Source organism: Epinephelus moara, chromosome 4 (genome assembly GCF_006386435.1).
Source record: "Epinephelus moara isolate mb chromosome 4, YSFRI_EMoa_1.0, whole genome shotgun sequence".
In the NCBI taxonomy this organism is placed as follows: domain Eukaryota; kingdom Metazoa; phylum Chordata; class Actinopteri; order Perciformes; family Serranidae; genus Epinephelus; species Epinephelus moara.
Genome location: NC_065509.1, coordinates 27,116,275 through 27,141,156, shown reverse-complemented (window position 1 = coordinate 27,141,156; position 24,882 = coordinate 27,116,275). Strand labels below are relative to the sequence as shown.

The 24,882-nt window shown below is 40.8% G+C and overlaps 2 protein-coding genes across 2 annotated transcripts in view; one reads left to right on the top strand and one right to left on the bottom strand.

Moving 5' to 3' along the window:
- Window positions 1-35: 35 nt before the first annotated feature.
- Window positions 36-21,745, bottom strand: tex11 (testis expressed 11). Its single transcript, XM_050042447.1, has 30 exons — window positions 21,712-21,745; window positions 20,369-20,449; window positions 15,380-15,492; window positions 14,954-15,038; window positions 14,706-14,785; window positions 14,538-14,618; window positions 14,312-14,431; window positions 14,005-14,085; window positions 13,797-13,882; window positions 13,662-13,719; window positions 13,476-13,571; window positions 13,284-13,365; window positions 12,396-12,474; window positions 12,097-12,248; window positions 11,854-11,939; window positions 11,465-11,602; window positions 11,238-11,340; window positions 10,986-11,110; window positions 9,009-9,094; window positions 7,467-7,520; window positions 7,320-7,360; window positions 7,157-7,234; window positions 6,977-7,047; window positions 5,146-5,259; window positions 4,801-4,873; window positions 2,710-2,859; window positions 2,482-2,590; window positions 2,236-2,356; window positions 1,428-1,595; window positions 36-1,228 (listed from the first exon to the last, which is right to left on the bottom strand). Exons 1-30 carry the CDS (start codon window positions 21,743-21,745, stop codon window positions 1,157-1,159), a joined length of 2,817 nt encoding a protein of 938 aa, XP_049898404.1. The 3' UTR covers window positions 36-1,156.
- Window positions 21,746-21,779: 34 nt separating this feature from the next.
- The window catches only part of kdrl (kinase insert domain receptor like), a 61,644-nt gene continuing 58,541 nt past the window's right edge, over window positions 21,780-24,882 (top strand). The window contains exon 1 of the mRNA XM_050042046.1: window positions 21,780-22,344. Coding sequence (XP_049898003.1) covers window positions 22,281-22,344 — 64 coding nt within the window. The 5' untranslated portion in view covers window positions 21,780-22,280. The remainder of the gene's footprint in view (window positions 22,345-24,882) is intronic.

The following is a 24,882-nucleotide window of genomic DNA, read 5'->3' as shown; positions in this document are numbered from 1 at the left end:
GTTTTTGCACTTCAAAAATCAGTGGCGTTGAAAGGTATTTAATTAATACAAGTAGACTCTTTTTTCCTAGATTGTTAGCATGTTAGCTTTATTGACAGGAGACACGAGGGAGGTAACATGCAACGAAAGACCAAAATCAAACTAGGAATGAATGTAGTATGTGTCTGACACACTCTCCTCCCAGGATGCTCCACACTTAACAGATTTACAGCATCATTTATCGAACTGTAATATCTGATGAATGTTGAACCACAGCATTTATAACATTTAGCCGCAACAAACTGTTGGAACAAAGTCAGACATGTTCAACCGCAGAACAGGCAGCAAACAGCAGAGGTGGGACCGAATCATAGTTTTGAAAGTCACAATTAAGTCTCAGGTCTTAACACTCAAGTCCCAAGTCGTCTTTTTTTTTTTTTTTTTTTTTTTCCCCCCATGTTTTGCAAAACCGGTTTTAAATTTTTTTTTGAAAAAACAAGTCTGAAGTCCCTAACTTTGAGTTTTGAGTCAAATCATAAAGCGCTCCTCGCCAAATGTAATGCCATTTTAACTTCAAAATAATATTTTTTGTCCACAAAAATCATGAATATTTTTCTTATTTGTATTTATTTTTTTAAATAACTGTTTAAAAGTTACTTAGCTGTGCTTAGTTAATATTATTTTAGCATTAGCTGGCTAACTCTTAATATTAGTCTCATCTTACGGCTCGTTGTCCAACTTCAAGTGTCAAACAAAACTGTAAGTTGCGACTTTCACTTTTAACAGACCACTGCGTTCTAGTACACAAACAAAATTATCTTTGGGATCATTTTTTTTCCAGCTGGCACTCAGTAATGTCACATTAGTTCACTGTGGTTCTCTCCTGCAGCTTGACTGGATGCTGTCAGATTGGTCCAGACCAAGTGGATCTGGTGTCGACTTGCTGGGAATAAGTTAAAATGAAGGGAAATAAATTGACAAGTGGCACACTTATTAATCTTTGGGCTTGGAGGAAGGTATCAAGTGTTTTCATGTCAAAAGGCTCAAGTCCAAGTGAGTCATTGGTGTTAAAGTCTAGGTCAAGTTGCAAGTCTTGTGATTTTGTCGAGTCTGAAGCCATCAACTTTGTGACTCAAGTTCACGCCTCTGGTAAACGGGCTGACATGTCCCTGTTCAGTTACTCCTCCATGATGAGGTTCTTCTTGGCTTTGTCCAGCCTGTCCAGGATCTCACTGTACAGACCAGACATCTGTGGGCACAAGAAGCAACTGTATAACTCTCAGAGCTCTACAGTGATGGTTATATTCATTAACTCTGCATAAGACCTGTGTGTTTCTGGGGCCAAAGCCGTTGTCACATTTGCCTAACCAGCAGGGTGAATCATTCTCTGTCATGCTCCACTGCTACAACCACCCCATTCTGCTTCTTCCCCTCCACCAGTCCTGTACCTGTGTCTCGTAGCTCTCCTGCAGTGATCCAAGGTGGCGGATGAAGCTCATGGCGAGGCCACACCACTTCTCAGCCTCGGGGTACTGCGCCAGGCTGTACAGCAGTATCCCCGTGTTCCAAGCCCGAGTCAGCAGCCACAGGGTCTCCATCTCTGGGAAGTCGTCCGGCTGCGGAGGAGAACAGGAAGATGTTCAAAAGGCCATTTAACGGAGGCCACCTGGGTGACTCACTTGAGCCAAGTGTATGGGAGGAAATCTGTTTAGTTTAGTGGGTGAAGCCTGTGAGTAACTTTTATCCAATCCTGTTCTACTGTATGTTAACCTTTACTAATGCTTTGGAGCCTTAAACAGACCGTAAACAAACTGCGAGGTCTATCATTTCTAAAGTTTCATTGGTTTTTCACACCACTTTAATCTTGGGCTTTCACTTTGATCCAAAGATTTCTACAGCTTTCGAGTAATAACTCAGTATGAGAGGGGAAATATGCGCTGCCTCTAAAGCAGTGTAATGTCTCAATAATTTGATGCCTCTTTCAGAGCTGCAGCTCACCGGCAGTATGATGACTTGTACTGCACATTAACATTCAAATTGGCAGGAAGGGGGTGGTGAATGGAAGCATCTGCTAATTGAAGTGCGGCTGAAAGCCCATTGATAAAAAAAAAAAAAAAAAAAAAAAGAGGCTTCTAGAACAGCAGGCAGGCATGGAGTGGAAGAGAGGGGGTTAATTATATAGCAGGGAGCTGTTCTGTTGGAGGGAACAGGAGGTGGGTGCCAAGGGATGGCGATGTGTGATTGGTGCTGACTCACTGCGGCTGCAATGATGGACAGGGCCTCCTCGTAGTAGTCCCACACCTCCTCCAGCACATGGGCCTCCACCTCTGACACACCGCTTGGGAGGGACAGCTTGATCAGGCTGTGAACACACTTGCTGAGACGGCGACACAAAAACAGGCACACAATCACAAACCCTTTCATCCCCAATAAGCGCTCTGCGAGGACGGATCGTTAATGAAATGTCAAGGGTGTTTTCATGCAGAGTAGTGACGGGCATGCCTGCAGTGGGCCAGGTCGGCCTGTGGTTGTTTCCTGTGCAGGGAGAGAGCAACCCTCAAGGCCTTCTTACACAGCAGAGGGAAGTGGGCTGGAGGCTCCATGGCTAAGGCTACAAATAGAAAAGAAAAAAGACACCAGCATCGTACTGCAAATACTAGAACGTGTCTGTTACTTTAGGCATGTCAGCAGAGATGAGAAAAACAATACACCAAATGTTTTTCTTTTTACCTGCAATGGTTTCTAGCACCTTGGTTTCAACATTTTCAAGCTCCAAGACAGACTCCAGAACCGTCTCAACCTTTGGGTCATTCAGCTTCGCTCGAGCTTCAAACTCATACAGCAGCAGCAGCGTGTCTGTTGGGTCCGTTGGGAAGCCTCCTGCAAGTACACGGTGAGAATTAGGGGTGTCCCTGACTATTGCCTACCATACACTGGAACAGTGGTTCTCATGTGGCGGGTCATGGTCCAAAAAGTGGATCGCAGGTCCATTATGAATGGACTGCAAGTGACATGCATACGTGTCAGGTTTGTAAAAAACACATTTTGAAGTATGATGAATTTCACACACCAAACTTTTACTTTGAAGTGCTGTTTCCTGCTGAAGAGTGAGTGAATAATGGACAGATACTTGACAGAGACAGCAAACTAGCTTGACGACATGGCCAAACACAATTATGCTGTATTTAATTGTGTGGACCTTAAACCAATGACTACAGAGAAATCTGGATCCTGTGGCTGGACTTGTTGGGAACCACTACACTAGAAGACTTTGACAAGATTTTTTAAAAGACTTCAGTCTGACACCCTCTCACATCTAAAGACACTGTAAATTTTAAGTCAAAGACTCTTTGATTTTGTAAAGACTAGGGATCTTGCAGGGTCACTATTTGCTACAACTAGCTTACTTCTAAGATTATTTGCCGTCCTGCTCCTGGTGGAAAATACTACACCAAACTCCCCTCAAGAAATATGACATATTAACAATAACTTGCATGTTCACAAAAACACATAACTCTACAAATAAAAGACAAAAGGCATCATATGCTGACCATATTCTTGTCTATTCGGCATCGATATTATCCTTAAGGTAAACTGTATTTGCGCACAAACTTTACATTTTAGATTTTGTCAACTCCCTACCAGCCACCATTGGTTAGCTGTGCTATTTCAGTAGGAGGAGACGGTAGGAATGAGAGGTGAACCTTCTCAAAAATAAGATTTATGAGCAAAATAACAGATCAGATACATGCCAAATTAAACACTAACTCCTGCTCACTTCCACAGCTCCACTAGTTTCTCCTCCTTTACCACAGTACAAGAGAATTGGGACTTGTTCACATTCTTGCCACCCCAGTGTCTCATCCATGTTTTCTGTGCTGTGTATACAGCAAACAGCCTCTTGTTTGGTGCTGGAGAGAGTGCTCTTATTCCTCACTACTTGCATAAGCCAAGACTAGATACTTATGATAATATTAAACGTTTGATTTTGTTGGAACATCAAGACGAGAAAAAGACTTGACTTAAAACAGATCGGACTGAGCTGTATGACCACCTGTTTCAAGACTGGTATCAGAATTTAAATAGTTAGATTTGATTCATCAAGTCTTGCCTATTGTTGACTGATAGTCAAACTATGTTATTTTTTCCTTTTTTTGGTCAATGATCCATGTTCTCATTGCAACATTAGTTTCCATTTTTTCCACATAAAAAACCCCTAAAACACCCAGTTAAACAATTTGTCTTCTTCACATGGCATATTAACTTATTTTATAATAGGACATATACAATCCAGCACTGTTTGGTGTGTGTCTGTGTTGGGGGTTGGATGTGTAAGTGCGGCAACGGCGCTGTCCACAGTACTGAAAGTAGTGGAGATTATAGATAGAAAGACAGACAGAGAACACATCACGTAGTTTGGTTCCTGCTTGCTATCTGTGGTTATAAACAGACGTTTTGATTTCCTCTAAGAGAAAGAGAGACAGCCACAAAAGCTGTTTCTACACACCTCTTCCTGCTGATTTTGACAGCGCTATGTTGTTATGTGAGAACTTTGTTGAAATGCACCACATATACATCATGATTTATTGGAAGAAAACAAGCAGTTCTATGTAAAATCAGACACTCAGCACCCTCAAATGATCATGTTTCATAACCACATTTTCATTTGCAACTGTGAGACTGGTGGTCAATTCAGGCTCCTTCAATCAAATTGTTGAATAGTTCATCCCTACCTCATTTAGCTCCATTTCCATTCATGAATGACGTGCAGGTAAGTGAACATGCCTGTTGTTATTCGGCTAGTGAAGCTAGTTAAGGTACCTGATGCTTTCAGGGTTTTCCACACCTCCCAGCAGATCTGAATGTGCTCCAGAGCCTGAGTGAGCTCCTCAGTCTGTGAACCAAACAGAAACACAAAACAAGCATTCTGGATTCATCGTTGCCATCTAGTGTTCACTTCCTCTTCAAAGGCAGAGAGAGAGGGAGAGAGAGAGAGAGAGAGAGAGAGAGAGAGAGAGAGAGAGCGAGATTAAAATGAAACGCCTACGCCAGCACCAATAATGTGGTTAGTCACCTCTCTTCTCCACTGGTCTTGGTAAATTTCCATCCATGTGGATGGAGAGCGTGCTAAATGTAGGAGATGGGCAGAGGGAGTGGGTGGCACACCTGGACAGAGTGAAGAGACTTCCTGCAGAGCTCCAGAGATGCAGCAGCAGCCATTAGCAGACACGTCTTCTGGCCCATGAGCAGTGTGCGATCAGGAGGGCACAGCTGGGAGAGCTGCGGGGTCATGCAGATGTCAAATCTCCATTTTGATTGCAATGAACAAAAAGTAAGCCAGCTAGTTCAGAACAAGAGAAAGACACTGCTACAGTGTCCCTCTTTCTCTGAAACATCTACTCATCATCCAATGGCTGAAGCCTCTAATTGTAAAGAGGTGTTTTCAGACATGACTGCATGCACGTAAATCATGTATGTGCACACAGTCAACATCTCACTGAGATATAAAGGTTAAAATGAGCAATTAGAGGTATTCTGGTAAAGGTAAGGACAGAAAATCATCAGCGAGAGTTAAAGGAATACTTCACCTGCAAAATAAGCATTTGTGTATCAATTACTTACTGCATGTTATATTAAATTTGTGGGAAAAAAAATAAAAAAATTCTAGCATGTCTCAACAGTCAACGAAGAATCCAAATAAGGCAAACATTCTTCATGTATTGAAGCAAACAGGGACCACATTTAACAGCAGCAACATTATACCAACAACCAATTTAAAAACTCACACAACTTGTGCAGTATAATTCAAGTCTCGTAGGCACGTACATTTCAACCGCCTGTCAGCTCCACTAAATATATGCTAAATTTAGCCTCTTGTGTCTATTTGCAAGTGTTGGTGGTGTGTGGCTGCGAGTCACTTATCAGAATGAGGAAATCAACTCTCCAGTCTGTAAGCTCTTCTTCTGCTGACTTCTCCTAGCTAGCAAGGTCTAGGTTTTACAACATCAGTAAACGAGCACCAGCTGAACTAGCATCCTGTTAACCATTGTACAGGCATTGGAAATAAACTGGACCTCTGCTGCATCAGTTTCCAACAGGATATCAGGAGCTGTAACATTCTTTGATTCCCCTCGAAAATTGGCTAAATCATGGACAGCGCCAGGAGGCTCTTTTTCTATATGCCAGTTTGACAGAGCAGAGGACTCCGGTGAGAAAAGGAGAGGAGGTGTGTGCTTCACGGTGAATAAGGACTGATGTGATGGTGGAAATGTCAGGTGCTGTCCCGTTCCTGTTGTGGATGTGTTATATGCTGTTTAGAGGTGGCTGCAGAGTGGCGCTGCCAATGTTCAGGAGCAACCATGCGGCTGCCTTGTTGAGGTCAAGGTGTGTGGACAGTTAAATCATTCAACAACCAGAAACCATGGATCACCAGAACCATCTAGAAACATTGGCAAATGTAAAGTAGTAGCCAACAATGTAAGAAGATGCAACAGCGCACTAGTTAAAGGAGCTGATGGGATCATATTTCACTGGGGTTTTACCTGGCATAATTCCATGTGACAAAAAACTGACCGACTGATCAGTTCCCAAAGTCTCTTTTATTCAGTCCTTCATTAGAAACTTCCCAAACACACGTGTTTTCACTAAACATTACAATTTATAACACGGCGGTAAAAACAGTTTCATGCATGACTGAGTAGCGTGCCTGGGTGGAAGTCATATGCACACACATGCTCAAGCATGCTCAGGGCGCGCTGCTCGAAAGTGTTTTAAATCAAAATGTTCTCACAACGTAACACGAGGTGAGTAATTGATACACAAATTGTCACTGAACCAACAGGATGGGATCATCATGGGTCACTGTGATTCTTTATCTTAAACTGATATCTTTATCTGTCTAAAGCAATGTTAAATCCCTGTTCAGGTGTTATTGATCTCCACCCGCGCACTGTAGATATTGATTAATCCACCTGACAAAGCTAATAAGAGCACTTGCCTGGTAAGAGAGCACAAAGAAATCCCTCATTCTGTCAGGGCGGCTCTCGCACTGCAGAGCCGAGTTCCACGCTGTAACAAGGACACACAAAAGCACACACACACGGAAAAAATGAAGGTGCTGCAAGATTTTAAGCGATAGCATACCATGTCAGATTGAAGAGAGAGAGAGTCTTAGTACCAATCTTCCTGAACCAGTTAGCTTCCTCTGTGCGTTGCTCCACAGTCATGTGAGCTTGGTGTGAAAGTTTCTGCAGAGCTGCAGAGATACAAACAAAACATTTGTGAGTTATGACGCATTTCTTGTTAAAATGCAATTCAACCCTTGTTGCATATGTACTCACCCATTTTTAGATATGGCAGCAGGACATCCAGATTCACATCCCTACATGAAGAAATATAAAGTAGTAAATCTGTTTTGATTAAATAAACAGCAGCATCAATAACACTATATAATCACATTTTAATAGGTGGTTTCCCTTCCCCCTCACCTCGTCTCATCACTTGATTTTTCTATTGTGGAGAGCACAAGTCGAACCAAACACCTATAAAAAGATGAATGGAGAAACTGGTGTTGACCTCCTTTCTTTCACCTACTAACTGTATTATACAGAGACACACTTTCAGTGGAGAAGCAAGGGAATATAGGTCAGTGGATCATAGAGGTGTATGGAAGACTAACACACTCACTGCAATCTCCCAGCACATGAGCCATCTCTCCTAAATGTTGTCACTTTATGTGTGAAACTTCACCATCATGCTCTGTTCACTCAGTCTCAACACATGAACGCCGAGTGCTTCAAAGTGAGCGAAATATAGAAATTTGGCATCTTAAATTTGGTATTTCTGTTCTGGAAGAAAACTTCACCAAAAAAGTGTTGTTTTAGTTCAAGGCAGCAGCACGTAAAACAAAAAGTAAGGCAAAAATGTCTGCAAAAAATGAGAAGGAAAGCAACCTACATGTATAAATGAAAAAGCTGCCTTGGTGGAACACATTGATTATTAAAATGTCCATATGTGTCTTTCACAGCCATGTCTATAGGGCTTTCTGAAGTATGTGTGCGAGGGTCTGGCTTCCTGCTCCTTTATAATCTTAATAATATTAATGCATTTTATTTATAGGCGCCTTACAGAGCACTCAAGGACACCTTACAAGATACAGTGGGGGAAAAAAACAAGCAGCAATGTATCCATAGATCATAAAATCCAACAATTCCATAATATACAATAAAAGTTAATCAAATGACTAGGCAACAAAAATCATAATTATAAATATTAGGTATAAAATCATCCTTATAAAATCATCATCAGTGCAAATGTAAAGGTGAGAGATATCAGAATATATGTAATTTTCATACAGGCAAATTACATATTTTGGTGCAGTGGAAACTGCTCATAGTGATTATGGTTACGGTGATCAACCGCTTAAATTGATGTACAAAATTGGGACAAAATCATTCCTATGCAAGTGCTGTTAAAATAACTTGCTCATAGTAGTCAAGTAGTAACCCATCTGCTTCCAACTGGTTACCAGACGGTGCTACATGCACAATGAAATCATGACGGTTAAAGAAAGTCATTTTCTCTCAATGAAAAACAGTCTCCATCAAGCTTATGATAAGCTGCCAAAAACAAGCCAACAAAATGTTGCAATTAAATTTGGTGTTCCTCAGGATACCCTGTGTGGCCTACTCAAACAATGAGGAACAGTCATGGCTACTAGTGATGGAGACGAGAAATGAATGCACCTGAGGCTGAAGCAGCCCTCGTCAGGCAGACATCATAATGTCACATCAGCTGTGACATTATGTAAAGCCCTCATGTCACAGCTGAATTTTATTTTGAAATAGAAAAAAAAATCAGTAAATGAGAAAGCTGTCTGTTTCATTGCCTTATGTTAATAAATATACAAATGTCAATTCAAAAGAAAGCTGCATGAGAAATAAAGATCCAATTTGACTCAGACAGACGTGATCACTATAAGCCGTTTCCACTGTATTTAAACTCTTAATTTTGCAGTTCTTGTCACAGACCTGAGAGCAGTCAGCACTTGAGCTTCATCTTTGGAGTTGTCACACAACCTCTCCAGAGCCTTCATTGCAGTTTCCTGCTGTTCATTCTGTCACAGGGGAACAAACTTCCTCCTCATTAATACCACCACCCACCATTCATATTCATCACAATCATACAGTGATATAAAAATAGAGTTGCCTCACATTTTCTATTTATAAAATTCATTTTCTAGACTTTACCCTTCCAACTTGCTACTGGCTCATCGCTTTCCAGTTTGTTTCCTGATAGTAGCTTTGGGACGGGAATGTCCACCGAGCTGTTGCAGTTTTTTTCTTCTTTTTTTTTTTTATATCTTAAAAATATCACAATTAAGTGTCATTTTATCTATTCTTACAACAGCATGAACTCTAAAAGCTGAACATCAACATTTCTCTGTGCTTATTTATATTTTATGTGTGATAGGCCTGGGGAGGTGGTAGACAGGAATGTTCTATACATAGACTGTATAAAAAAGTGGGAGTTGCCTCTGGGTCTGAAAAGTGAAGCCAATGAAGAAGTGCCTTAAACCTGCATTATTGCTAATGGACAGCAGGGGGCAACTCCACTGGTTGCAAACATACACTGTATAAAATAATGGAAGTAGCTACCTTAACTTCACCCAATGGTTTGTGGACTCCCACTTTTAAGCCTTGATGTTGGCTTTCGCCTTCTTGTTTATTTGGAGTCAGAAGTGACAAGAAGTGACCATATTTAGATGAGAGGGTGGAGCTGTGGAGTCAGGGGTGGATCCGTCTCACAGACTGTAGCAACGTCTTGCAGACAACTTGTCACTCGAGTTGCCCCCTTTAAATATGTGTAATTTTAAGCCTTAAAGGTAAAGTGTGTTAGCTTTATGGAGATTTGGTGGCATCTAGCAACCAGCTATGTCCTCTTCTGCAGCTTGAATTTACTGGGAGCAAATCTACCACTGAGGTCTCCTCTTCTCTGAGCAAAAGTGAACCGGTGATTTGAACTGTTGAAAACTCTTAATAAAGTAGTTTCACATTACAAGTTGGTGTTTCTCTAGCATGTCGGTGTGGGCAGCTCGTCCACCACCTGCTAATCTGTGCTCACATTTTTTTGTTTTTTTTCCCCACAAAATTTAAGATCCAGATGTTCAGAGGGTTTTTAGCAGGAGCCGAATTAGCCGCAGAGGTCTTTTCCTCTTCAAAACAAACAAACCCGTTTATGTAAACCGCCAAAAACACTGAATACAGCAATTTCACATTGCAAACCAGGGTAACAAGTGGCGACCTCTGGGGCTGAAAAATGAAGCCAACAAGTGCCAAAAACTGTAGTTCTTTGAACGGCCACTTGAGGCTGGCTCCAGAGGACAATCAATCCCCACACACCCCCATGTTAAAATGTCCAACTTTACAGCAGAAATAAACATGTTTACAATCATGACTGTCATGACACAGTCCATGACAACATTTACATTTTATTAAAGCTTAAAGTTACACAAATTTAAGGGCAAGGCCTCTCTGAGTGACAGCCTGTCTGCCGATACTGTCCTAGCTTCTCAGTCAGATTCACCCCTTGCTCCTCCAAAGCATCAGTCTCTTATCCAAATGCGGTCACTTCTGGCTCCCAAAAACCAAGATGGTGATAGTCGAAGTGGCAAACTCAAGGCTTCAAAACAGTAGTCCACAAACCAACGGGTGATGTCACTGTGTCCGCATCTTTGATACAGTCCATGTTTAACCAATTTGAGGTGCTGTTCCTAGAGGGTTTAACATGCAGTGACATAGACATGATCCCTCACCAGCCCACAACTCCAAGCTGCACTGTTGAGGACTGACGCCAGGTTTTTGAAGCCCTTAACATCATAACAACACCATAAAATGTGGAATGTGACAATTATTCCACCAGACCAAACAAATTCCTTTCTCATTAAATCCACAATATTTTATGATGGCTGTACAGAGCTGAGTAATGAGTCCTGCAATGAGTCCTACCTCCAAAGCAATCTGTGCAGCCAGACTGAGGAGACTGGAAGCAGCATTCTCAGATACCAGCAGTCCGTCCTCACTGGCAGCAGGACTCTTGGACAGAAGTCCCATCGCATTCACTGCCTCTGCAGCTGGTACAAATCAACAGCCTCATCACCACAGAGAATATGCTGAAAATGTGGCTGCAATGAAACTGCGACACTGATACCATAACTGCTTTTTTCTACATGTAGCACACAGCTAACATTTTGTAGATACCTTTCTCCACATTGTTCTCCTGCACTGCAATCTTGTAAACACTGAACTGAGTGAAAATGTTGTCAGGATCACATCTCTCTGCTTCTTTAATTGCTTCTTTCGCCTGATAAAAAACAAGTGTTAACATGCAAACATACATCACATATAAACTGTAGAAAATATGGTGAGTTCTGAGACATACCATCCACTGCAACCACTGGACAATAAATGGATTGCTGCTCTCCTACCTTTTCCAGTTGCTTCAGTTGCAGGAAACAGGAAGCTCTGTTCCTCTGCAGTTTGGCTGAGTTGGGCTCCATTTGACCTGCCTTGAAGAAACTCAGTGAGTAGTTATACCACTGAAGAGCCTCAGAATAGTTCTTGGCCTGGGAAGAAACACAGAACATCACGTTATCCTTTATTTATCCCCGTGTGGAAATTAAACCTGTGCACTGGACCTATCTTAACTATTTAGGAGCAGTGGGCAGTGTGTGGGCTGACAGCAGCCCACTAGCTTTCTTCCTACGAGGCAACAGTGCTGATAACTAAGCCACCCTGCTGATAAGTATACATCTGTGTATGTACACTGTAAAAATATCTTGTGACTTAAGGAAAAACAAGGCTATGTTTAACATACCTCAAAGTGTTTGGACGCTTTATCCCACAGCATGACATGTAGACTTGTGAGGGCCTGTGGTGTCAGCTGTTTTCCTGTGTAGTGGCCTGTGTGGGTGTAGAAAATGGCAATACTAATACAGAGGTACATCTACAGTGCCTGCTTTAATATAAAATTAACCAAGTTGTTATATCATTATGCATATATGGTTATATTTTTATTAATTTTCGACTTATTCTAGGACTGGAATGCAAAACTTAATACCAGTGATGATATCCTCTATCTTCTGTTTGCCCAGCAGCTCCTTGCCTCTCTGCAGCAGTAGCTCAATGTGCAAGACAAGAGCAGTTCCCAAGTCAGGCGACGACTCAAAGTGCTGACACACGCGTTTCAAATACTCAAATGCCAGCACTTCTCTGGAAAATCAAAACAGATATCATTCAGAGTTGACGAGCATGCCTCTGGGCATTCCTTAAAAGACAATGTGTACATGTTGTGCACATGTTCATGTTAGGCTATGTGTGTGTTTCTACAAGGAGCCAAGTGACAGTACTAGTTTTTACCTGTCTTCAGACATGAGTAGTTTCACTGTGCTCAGACACACTTCAAGAGACACCTTAGATTCCAGCATCTCATTAAGTCCTGAAAACATATTTTTATGATGTGCTTTTAAATATGCAAGACACCCAAAGACACAGGAACACTAAGGGGCCATGGCGGAGCGCTTGAGAGTGCTTTTAGAGGTGCAACGTTTTTTTCAGTTGAGATGCTTTGGTTGCGTCTGGTTGTTATGATACGAAATACCTGCCGTAGTAAAAATGTTGGCGCAAGGTAGAGTACTTGTTCTTGAGGAGGGTTCATGAGAGAAAACATATATTAAAATATGCAGTATATTAACATATTTGTTCTTCCCTGTTGTATTGTACATGTAAGATGTGACGTTTGTCTTCCTGGTATTTGTTTCTCCTCATCTGTGATTGGGCGGCTGGGTAAAAACTAACATGTGCAGCATTTTACCCAAAGTTGAACATTTTTCAACTCTCTGTGCTCAAGAAAAAAAAAGCTCAACACCTTGTCACACCACTGCCATTTTTAGTACTGCGTGAAAATACATGGTGCTACAATTGCAAATAATTCTAAAAATATGCTGGCCCCAAAACATGGCCCCTTAGGAAGGTTCCAGTACAAGCACGATCTTCTAGCATCTCCACTAGAACACCTTAACCTGACTGGTAAAAGCCTAGGGAGTACACACTTCGAACATTTCTGGCGCAATTAAACTCATCAGTAGCCATTTTTGAGTCAGAGAATTTTGCTTCAGAGAATCACACTAGCAACATTTCCTTCCTAAATCTGCTTCTGTCTAAACTTTCACCCACTGACACCCCACTGCTGCCTATGTTAATGAAGTTCTGTATAAATAATTCAGTGTGGTTCAGGTAATAACTAACCTGCTCTGATATGATCGACTGAGGCCCCACATCTCAGGAGTATTCTGATCTTTAAGTACAGCCCAGAGGCGCTCACACATTCCTGTCAAAATGCACAGTGCAATTGGGAACAGAGCATCTTCTATTTTGTAGGTGCATGCTTCAAAATGCATAATGTAAAATACAATTTGAAAATGATTTCGCATATCCCACCTTATTGGCTAAGCTGACAGCATTAAGCGCCTTCTCCTGAAACCTCTGACAGTCCCACTCTAAATAGACAGTGGCAAGGAGCCTCAAAACCTTGGCCTGTTAAAGACAAGTGAAACAAAAGACAGTTAAATACTATTTTAACATGTACCAGTTACTTGTACTAAGTTTTTTATTGGATTGTCTTACCTGGAGTTCAGATTCAGGGGCGTATTTCACATTCATTTTCCCGATGTCATAGCTTTGGCTGAAAAAGAAGAAAAAAAATGTCTTTCAAACTGCACTGTTCCCTAGAGCATTTCTGCAGAAATTAAAAATATTTACCTGAGCCAAAATGCACTGTCCTCCAACTTTCCCAGATTGTAAGTGTCCACTCCAAAGTTGTAGCACATGAGGGAGATGTATGCAGTCTGCATTATATATATATGTATATATATATATGTTCAGAGTTAACATCCTCTACACTTTCAGAAATATGTACTGTAAATGTGAAACAATATGCTGTTATAGTGATAACAGAGGTCTTCTTTACATCTTTTGGTAGCCGCAGCAGCATGTCTTTACAGCGCTGCATATAGACCACAGCCTCATGGTTATTCCCTTGACTTATGGCCTGCAAAGAAGAGATTTTAACCTCCTGTTAAATGTCACCAAACAATATAACATTCTCTATTAGCACAGAATGAGATTTCCCCCTCTCATTGTGTCTAAGATCACATTTTAGCTGTCTCACACTTCACACTGCAAGTCTGTCAGAATAGCACTTCCTCAGCTGCCAAATATCACAAGAACAAATATTCACATTGAAGGTGTTGAACATCACATGCGCCACAGCTCACCGATTCTGCCTGGCATGAGAGAATTCGAAGCAAATCCTTCTCTACATCCCCCTTTGATGAAGTGATGTCGGCGGTTCCGTCACCTCTGGACGTCAGTTGGCCATAGAGGGTTTCCAGACTCTAGGGATGTTGAATGTTGAATCATTTGTAAAGACAACATATTTCTGTTTGCTCTTAACTTAAATAGATTGGAGCTCTCTCAGTCTGAGTGTTCCTTTTTTTTCACCTTGACAGCAAGCCTTAAGAAGTTATCTGCCATCTGGGGATTTTTGCATTCCAGCCAGGTTCTTCCTGTTTTGCTGGCCATCTGTAAAGATTAGACACTGACAAACAAACAGACCTTGTCCTCCTGAAACGATGAGCACTCGCAGAGGGTGCCTACAGTATTGCTTACCAGGATCTGCTTGCGGATGACGCCCTCTGTTGGATTCTCAGGCTCACAGCAGTACAGCAGACTGCATGCGACATGACGCACTGTGAGGACGGTGAGAACTTTTGAATATGACGTGACACGACTGTGACTACCCCTGCCTGCAACCCTTACACTGTGCCAACATTTCAGATGACATGTCTGTATATTTTCAAGTGTCATGATGATCATTAGAATTATCTTGTAAATAAATACTGCAACTAGAAGTGTACCTTTGGCCTTCTGATTTTTACTGATAGTGGTGCCCACATTCTTGGTAACTGCCCAGTTCCACAGCTGGATGGCACACTCCTCAAGCTGTAATATGAGTAAGCATACAACTTAATAATTCTGCCAACTTACAGCCATATAAAGGTCATAATATGATATTAGAAAAACAAACAAGCCTTGACTTGCACCAGATAATCATATCTATGACTTGGTTACTGTAGTAGTAGAACAAGACTGATGAATTTAAACCATTAAATTACTTTTCAAGTGAAAAAAACTGCCAAGTAGAAATAAGCTTATTTGTATGGTAAGTCCTGCATTATAGGTGTAATACCACTATGAAATGTTACATTTATGACTTGTATGCTTTGTTTCTTATTTCCTATTACACTCACACTATAGTAAAACTCTCTCACACTTGTATCTACCTGTGGGTCTGGTATTTTGGGGCAATCCTCTGGGCCAGAGACTTCAGAGAATAGTTTCTCTATCACCTCATCATAACCTGTTGACTGTTTCTGCAGCAGGTTCTCTGTGAGACCTGTGTATAAACAAGAACAAATCATTACATGCTGACAGGACGCAAAACTCAACCTTTGTCCTAAATAAGTCAAAAGATATTTTGTTGTAGCTTATTGTTGGGCTAACAAATGTTTTAAAATTACATATTATAGTCATCTGTTAATGTTGACCATTGATTGTTTGATTATTTAGTCTAGGGGTGTCAAACATATGGTCTATAGTCACGTACTGGCCCCCTGGATGACTTTGCACACCTAATATTGATGCACTTGTAAAGATTAAGAGGTGCCAGGTTAGAGGTGCAGGTTAAATATTAAGTACTGTACTGTAAAATGTTTCTGGTCAGGGTGGAAAATCTTCAGGGAAAATCTTCTGAGGCAGCATTCAATACTTATTGTGGTCATATTTCAAGATATTGAAAATAATGCAAAAAATGTCAATCTGCAGCTTCAGTACAAATGAATCTGTGTCAGACTTCTATTGCAAAACAATGCAGATTGAACCGTACTGATAAGGCACTGCCAATATGTTTAACTTGTAAATGATTTGTAAGACAGGGGATAACTTAACCTGCTTCCCTTAATAACTTTCACTTTCATCTGGTGTTGTGGTGATGCCAGCATTACCACACAGGAGAGGAAATGCATGGGGAAGATGAACATGTAATGACAGTAAGTACTAGGTTGACTAAAATTGCACCTTTTTTGTATTTAGACATCTTAGGCTGTACTTCATCTGTTTTGTAAAAGGAGTTTTACTTAGTTATGAATGTTTTCAGACTGTATTCATACTTCTTTACACAAAAAGAAGGGGAAAATACAGAGTTTGGTGATCTTATTTCTTGGTTATTATGCAATTATGGTTTTACTGGCCCAGCCCACTTAAGATCAAATTGGGTTGTATGTAACCCACGAACCAAATTAAGTTTACACTCCTTTGTCATTCAGTCTAAAATCAGTAACAAATGCATAACAAAAATCCAAATCCCCAAGTATTCAAGGACATGAAATATAAAAAAGTGTACAACTCTTTAAAGGTTAAAACCTTAACCAGTAAATGTGGTATTTTTACTTAATGAATAACATTTTGTTCAGCAAATGTTTATTAAAATTCCCATTGACTAACTAATTTATATCCCAAGTATAGCATAATGCTAACTAAGGTTCAGCCATATAACTGCGTCATAACTGGGTCAATTAAGCATTATTCTGAATATCCAGGAGTAAAATTGTGTCAAAAAAGCGTGTTAGCTTGCCATAATAATATACCTTATATTATATATTGTTATATTCCAGTATAAGATCTACTTCTATTAATTTTGGTCATGACTAAGGTAGTTAAGTAGAGGGCGTCAATCAGAAGAAGTCAATGCAGGTGTTAGCATACATAAGCTAACGTAGCTAGTTAGCCTAAGCTAACGGCAGTTGAATTCTTCCGGTTAACTAGCTAACGGTTACTGACCCAGACAGCCTGGAAGTCTGTTAATGTAATTTAGCTAAAACTGTCTTAAACAATACTTGGTGTAGCAAATTGTTGTTTGACCAACTGTAGCGGTAGTTACTTACTTTTCACAGTTGAAACAAACAGCTCCATTTTTAAGGTTTCACCACTAAAAATAACTTATTTTAGGCGAACGTTAGCTCCTCACCACAGCGCCATCTTGTTTGATAGCTGTCACGAATGCAAGCTAGGTTTGTTAAAAAGAAGAAGAGCCTGAAGGTAACTAAATCTTATTGTGAGACTCTTATGCCTCCATAGCTTTCTTTTATACTGACACTGATTTATATTGCCCTTAATATTTAAGGCTAGCTAATACTCCGTTTTAAGTACGTTACAGTTACTGGTTTATGATATAGGCAATATAAAAAGCTGTTAGCTGTTGGCTAATATTTAGTAATATTAACATGTAACGCTGGCATCCAACCATGATGGTTATGTTAGAGGGAAGTGGTCAGGCACAACTCAATGGTATATTGTTTGTTTGTTTGTTTGTTTGTTTTCTATTTCCATTTTGTAGAAATAGCCCTATTTCACATAACACCTTGACTTGGTAAGCATAGTTGCACCACATTATGGTTGCAAACCCATAAACTGTAAATGGAACTGTGCCACCATAATTAGCTGTACAGGGTCCCCACAGTCATGGAAAACCTGGGAAAGTCATGGAATTTTGCAATCTCATTTTCCAAGCCTGGAATAGTCATTGAATTAGTAAAAATCATTTTAAGTTTTGAAAAAAAAGTGTAATCAAATTAGTTGTTACAGTATTCATCTGTAGATAACCATCCTTGTCCAGTTCCAAGGCTTAAAAAGCATATGCCAACATTCTTCTGTTGCAGCACTGTTTTTCAGACTTGCATCCAGAAATGAGTTTATAATCAAATTTAATAAGAATGCACTGATAGTGTAACCACTTCTGTTTTCCCTCATACTTGAAAGCCAGTGCCGGGGCGTCGGTGGCTTAGTGGTAGAGCAGGCGCCCCATGTACAAGGCTGTTGCCGCAGCGGCCCGGGTTCAGCTCCAGCCTGTGGCCCTTTGCTGCATGTCACTCCCCTTCTCTCTCCCCCTTTCACACTTGTCTGTCCTATCCATTAAAGGCAAAAATGCCCAAAAAAATATCTTTAAAAAAAAAGAAAGCCAGTGCCAGACTGATAACTTTCATACAATACTTAACATGTGGAATAAAGTACTATTGAGTTCTGTACTTTTTAAACGTTGTGAATGGTCTTGGAAATCTAATTAGAAGAAGAAGAAGATATACACTTAATTAATCCCCGTGGGGAAATTCAGTTTTCTTTACTCTTCTTGACTCTTGTCAAATACACACAAGCCCAAAATACACACACATGCACAAACAGGACCTATACATGCACTAGATGTTGGAGCCGGGGGCTGCTTTGGACAGGCACCTTGAGCAGTTTGGGATTCAGTGCCTTGCTCAAGGGCACTTTGGCAGTGTCCACGAGGCAAACTGGCACCTCTTCAGCTACCAGTCCATGCTACATACTTGCGCTGTACGGGGACTTGAGCCTGTGACCCACCAGTTCCCAAGCAAAGTCCCTGTGGACTGAGCCACCACGGCCTCACCGTATGGGTCCTTCAAAAGTAATGGAAAAGTTTTGTCCATGAAAATATGTTGGCGTCCACATTTGCTTTATTCAGTTAGAACAAATGAAAAGAGCCAAAATATTATCTGACAATGACACATCAACACAGAGATATTTAATTGTCTTCAAGATAATAAAGTTTCCTCTTGAAAATGTGGAGCTAATTTCACCTTTAACATTTTAATGCTGTGCCAAACAAACAATAACTTAAGACATACAGCATTTCTGGGAGAGGAATATATGCAGCATACATTGTAAGTGCATCTCACTGCATTGCAGGTCTACATTTACAACATGAACTACATGCACTCCACTACTTTTGGAAACCAATACTCTATTTTTATTCAACCATAACAGGCCCATTTAACAACAGTAACCAGATATTTGGTCAACATGACTAAACTTGAGACCTTTACACTTTTAAAACGGCCGAGTAATCAGAGCAGGCATGCACATTAAGGCATTAAGGCAAAAAGAGAGCTTTGTTGTTCTTAAACAGGAACCTGTACGGTGACGACTAATGTTACTTATGTACATTTTATTACATTTGATTGAATTTGAGTTGATATATGTTGTATTTTTGTACTTGATCCAGCGATGGGGATATTGCACACAAAATGTTAAATAAGAATTTTTTAAATAAGATAGTTGTATAATCATTTGCAGAGAGCACCAGATCTTGGCCAGCTACTTGCATGTCAAATATGATGCGTGATTGCTTCTGCCCATGACCCTGGCTCGAAAATTGACCATTTATAATATTGTTGTCATGCAAGAAATGATTTCGTTAATTATATTCCTTGCTTCCAAAGCTGTAGTGTGTGTGTGGGGTCTGGAGACTGTGGCATTGTTTCCACTCAAGACTGACTACAGTCATTTGATCAGCAGGGCAGGCAGTCAGACCCCCACCACCCCTCTGCTGAAGAAAGACTTTATTTCTACTGGTTCATTTACCCAAGAGGACTTTGCTTTTGGGGCAAAAGGAAGAGTGCATGCTGTGTGTGTGTGTGTGTGTGTGTGTGTGTAGAACCAGTTAGTCCCCTATAGTGTGTTTTGAACACCAGATTCTAAAATAAAACACTTTAAACCCACCCCTATCAGTCAGCCACTTCCAGTAATTGTTCATCCAGAGACTTATCTGCTGCTCACTTGGCCCAGTGGGAATGTTTCCTTCACTGAAGATTTACACGTGAACACACACTAAGGAAATTCTTATAGTGGACAAGGCAGTCTCTTGCAAACCTCACCTCTTCCTTGTGTATTTAGTGTGCTACTGTCTTTCTCTTCAAATGTATAAGCCTACAGCAAATCATCTTTGCCAATTTGTCACCATTCACACTTGAACGCCCAGGTCTTATAGTCATTTTTTTTACACTCTTATTTTTTTACAGTCTTTTGAATGTTATGCCACGTGGATTTAATTCCCATATCTGAATTTACTGTTGCTTCACCATCAGATTGTAATAGTGAGTGTAATCCAACACAAAAGTATATAATGTCTCCGTTTATGGAATTAACCATGTAGAACATTTCTAACTTTTTGTGTACGCCTGTTGCAGCCACCCAAATATGGAAAGTTTTGATTTACTTAAGTGATTTAATGAAAAAACAAGTTGAATTCTTGACCTGTGACTACTTCGTCTCCAGATCCCACAAAGCAGAGGGACTCCCACAACTGGGATTTTATGAATTGTTTCCCATGTTCTCATGTGCCATTTCAATCTTTTCCTGCCACAGATATGAAATCCTGGTGCTCATCATATTTCACAACTTGTGCTGTGCCTCACCCACGCCACTGCCCGAGATCCAGTCCCCGAAATGGTGGCCGTCCAGTCCTGACGTGGTTGGAAAGGTGAGGGCAGGATGTTCTTATTTACAGTGCCTGCTACTGTGACCTACAGAAGCAGAGTGATTGTTGCGGTGATAAAAGAAAACAGTCTGCAGCACATCCACACACTGCAGGGTACTGCTCGACAAAAGAGGATTATTTACATTGATATAAAAAGCAGTGTGTCCTGTTTCTGCGGTTAAAAATAAATCCAGCAAATATTTATTCTAAACACTCGAACGGATAGATTCGATCTGTTATCACAAAGCCTGTTTACATTTTATTCTGTTTCCTCTTGAGACAAGATTACTACTGTTACCTTTAACCTCAGTTACACAGTGGGTTGCTTTTATCAACGGCAGCTTTACACACAAAGGTCAGATTAAAAAGGATAATGATTTATTTATTTATTGAACAGGGGCAGTGCACAGCTGCTTAGCTGCACCAGTTAACTATAAGCTCATTTTCATCTGTAGTCCCTGGGCAGGAAATAGACGATAATTTCTCTGCTAAAAGACACTTTTGTATAAAAAACACAATTACAAAATAGAGCATATTCATGACACAACAGCTTCAGCAATAACAACAGCAAGACAACACAACTACAATGAAACTATAACATTAAGATATAACAAGATTTCACAGTGTTAGATCAAGTGTTTGAGTTCATGTGTGATGGGTGCATGATTGGGTTGATTTTAGCCATGATTTCATCTTAAATTTAAAAGCAACAAAGCTGTTGCACCGTCTTATCTCACTTGGTACTGAGTTCCAATAGTCCGTAGCTCTAACAGAAAAGACTGATCTACCAAACACAGTAAATCTGTGTTGTACTACACAGTCGCCTCTGTTAGTCGACCTAGATGTCCTCTCATTGTCTGAGTGCGGTTGTATGAACTCTTTTAATTGAGGAGCAGACAGATTATTAATCATTTTGTACACTAGACAAGCATTAGAAAGACACAGAAAGCTGTCAAAGGCCAGTAGATTCAAGATTCAAGCTGTCATGTAAAGATGTATCCTGACCACACATCAGTAAGGTGATAATGACATTAATCATGATTAAAAGAAGGCTGTGATAGACCCCATTAAGGTTCATTTCAGTTGCCTGTAAGTTGAGTTTTCCACTAGAAATTAGCATAATTAATATGGTTTGTATTGCATGTTTTCTTGTTACATCCCTGTAACATGTCTAGTTAGCCATCATGTTGCCCTGACACAAAATGAGTTGCACATTAGTACCATCATTATTTCTCTAGAAGTGGTCTCAGAAAGGAGTCTGCATTCACACAAAACTCCCACCCTGTGACGTTGCGTCCTTCCTCTGTGTCTCCATAAAGCGTTCCTCATGCACGAACTGGCTTGTTGCACAGAGGCGAGAGGGAGGGGAAATTGTTCAAGGCGCGCATGAGAGGCAGGAGCTGATTGAATTGGCTTTTGAGCGCTTTACCAGACAGCAGAGTCAGCGGCTGATACCCCAACTCACCCAACTTTTTATTTTCCACTCACCACTGAATTTAATTAATCTGACTTTTTTTTGTTCGAGGGCACCTGTCCCGAGGATACAGCGGCACATCCGTCCCCTCAGTGCCGGATCGGTTGTTGGACTCCCCCAGCTGCGCAGGAGAGCTCCCCTGCGGAACGCGTCATGGGATACGGCACAATCACTGCCGCTTTTTGCATGTACACCTGAGCTTTGTGTGGATTTACAACACGTTTATTTAAAAAAAAAAAAAAAACCAAGATTTTTTGATTTACTCGCTCTCGGAAGAAACTTTTGTCAGTCACTCGGAATAATAAGCCTCTCTGCCAAGGACTCTTATTACTTTATTTCTAACGCACGGTTTGGATTTCGGAGAAGAGCTGGCAGGATGGTCTCATCCGACTGCTTCAAATTGGTCGTTGTCTTCTTGTGCTGTTCCTCACTCACAAATGGTAAGAAGTCACTCATGCTGATACAGATCAGTTATTTACGCGTTATGCATGAAAGAGTTTTAACATGGCACAATTTGTTTGTTTCGTTTCAATGGATGGCTGAATTTATGTTGTTTTTGCAGACAATTCACGCAATCAATTGTTAGAGAAGCATACAGTGGCTTCTTTTTATTAATCTCAATATATTTGTTTTATTCTTACTATATTTAACTGATCTGTAAAAATTACGTCAAAAGATTAAGGCTGTCATTAGACGTGCAGTTCTCACTTAAGCCAGTAGAGGTAGCCTTACCCCGTTGTAACTGGTGATTATTTTAACAAGTTAATACAATGTGTTGACTCTGAGGGGTGATTGTAACAGATGTGGAGGCTTTATATTTCAATATCAGACTGATTTTATCTATGACATTTTGAATTCAATTTCTTTCAATAGACATTCTGAAGATTTTGCAAACCAAACCTTTTGTTATATTTTACGAAAATGTTTATCCCAGCAGTTCTTATCAGTGAGTGAACAGGATTAAACATCTCAGGGAGGAGAATGTATGTTTCTTCTGGCAGTGCTATCGGATTCATTGTCTGAGTGTCATTCCACAAAAACAAGATGGATAGATAAAAGGTGGATGTCCCTCCACCTTGTGCCAGGTCCAGTGTGCCACAGAGATACACTCTAAGCCTTCCTCATCATTCCCAAATAAACAGCCTATCCAAACAAAGGAAATACCGTTCACGTTCACCCCCTCCTCCCTGTCACACACACACACACATTCGTACACACTTTTAGCCCCATGAAGCTTTGTCTACGATGTTTTTAAGTATAGATTTCCTTCACTGTCCACACACAAAGCGTGGGAAAGACACAAGGAGGAAGCGGACGTAGGGACAAGAGGCAGCCTGGAATTGTTCTGGCTAGTAAAGGTCACGGAAATGTGACACGCTACCTGAGCAAAGATTTCTTCCCGGAGCTTCTTGCGCTCGTATTGAGCAATGTCAAACTACGTCCACAAGACAATGGCAGGGAGGAAAGGAGGGTATTGTTTCTGCAGAGGACTTGCTGACTGGTAGAGCCATTAGTTACTGATGGTGCATCAGCTTCTTTCTGCTCATGCTGAGGTGTGTAACAGATGTACCTCAGCAAATAAAGCACAGAGCTGCACAGAAGCAATGAACTCATGCTTGACCACCAAAATTGAGATGGTTTTGTCATTTTCACTTCACCTTTACTGCAGTTATATCAAGGATTAAGAGGAAACTGGTAAATACTATATCTAAAAGATAGTCTGACCTAGTTGTGATTTTGTCAATATTTCACTTGTAGCTATCAAAAAGTGGACACAGGTCAAGTGTGTTGCTTCATGACCCTTTGACACCAATTTAAATGAAGCATAACGGCTCAGGCTGAAAGAGAAACCCTTTCTGCAGCTCTCTGCACCGAGACGCTCGCATTGACCGTGAATTCCTCCACGGAAAAAGTTCAATGTGTCGATTGAAAGTTGCAGTCAGTGGTGTTTTAGGGCACGAGCCAAATTCTGGAAAAACAAGTGCAGCAAAGTGATGATTGAAACAGTGATTGAAGGGATGATTGAATTTGAACCTGCACTCTGCCTTGTTATTTTTTTGGTCATAAATTCCTTTTTTTCAACTCTTCATGGACAGAGTTTTAACAAGGACAGGGTTTTGGAGCAGAGTGAGTTGATGTTGTGTCTATTTTGTTTTGGAGTCATTTATTCTCTCCTGCTTAGACACTTGAGATGAAGTGGAAAATGGGAATGATGAGAGGTCAACCAAGTGCAGTGGGGGCTCATTGCTCACTGGCGGTGTGTCTGGGTCCATGCAGGCAGCACAAGAAAAACATCCACACACGCACACACATGCACACACTCACCTGGATTGGGAGATTTACCAGCAGAGCAGAAAAAGCCATTTCCTTACACAGGGATATAATTTAACAAATTGCTTTGTGGAGCTGTTCTTATAGGATGATTGCAGCATCTGGCCCATACGAGGCATATCCATCCTGAGCCAGCAATATATTTTCTTTGAATCCTGCATGAGATTTCAATTTCAAGGAGCTTCTGTCTTCCTACTAGTCTTAATCACACGTTATGGAAGAGGAATCCTCCGGGTTTACCATTTTGGACTCTCATGCAGGGCGATTCCTGTTTGTTGGCTCTACTCAACTTTATATAACCTAGAGTGGCCACCCATCATGGCCAGATGTTCCTTTATTTTGCCTTTTTTAAGAGGAGTCTGGGGCATTTTTGCCTCCAGATCTCCATTGGGTAATATACGGCTTGTAAAAAAGGCGCTCTCCCTAACTGTTGTCTTAACCTTGCAGTTGGCAAAGTGGATGGGTTTCAGAAGGACTGAGTGTATGTGTGTGAGAGGGAGAATATTTCTGGATACAGACCATGTAGCGCAGCCAGAGCAGTGGTAGCTACTCTGTATTTTGGCAGGTGATCTTAAGTCTTGTCAAGGTTTCAACTTTGTGTTGTAATTTCACAACTGGTATGCTGAGCCTCTTGTGAATTTAGTTTC

Excerpts from the sequence above, each read along its gene's own strand:
- tex11 (XM_050042447.1), bottom strand. The coding sequence starts at position 21,745 with ATGGAGACACAGAGGAAGGACGCAACGTCACAGG. Across the intron at positions 20,450-21,711 it reads GAAGGACGCAACGTCACAGG|AACATCCTGCCCTCACCTTT; the intron begins GTGGGAGTTTTG and ends ACTGTAAATAAG. Across the intron at positions 11,111-11,237 it reads GGAGAACAATGTGGAGAAAG|CTGCAGAGGCAGTGAATGCG; the intron begins GTATCTACAAAA and ends GATTTGTACCAG.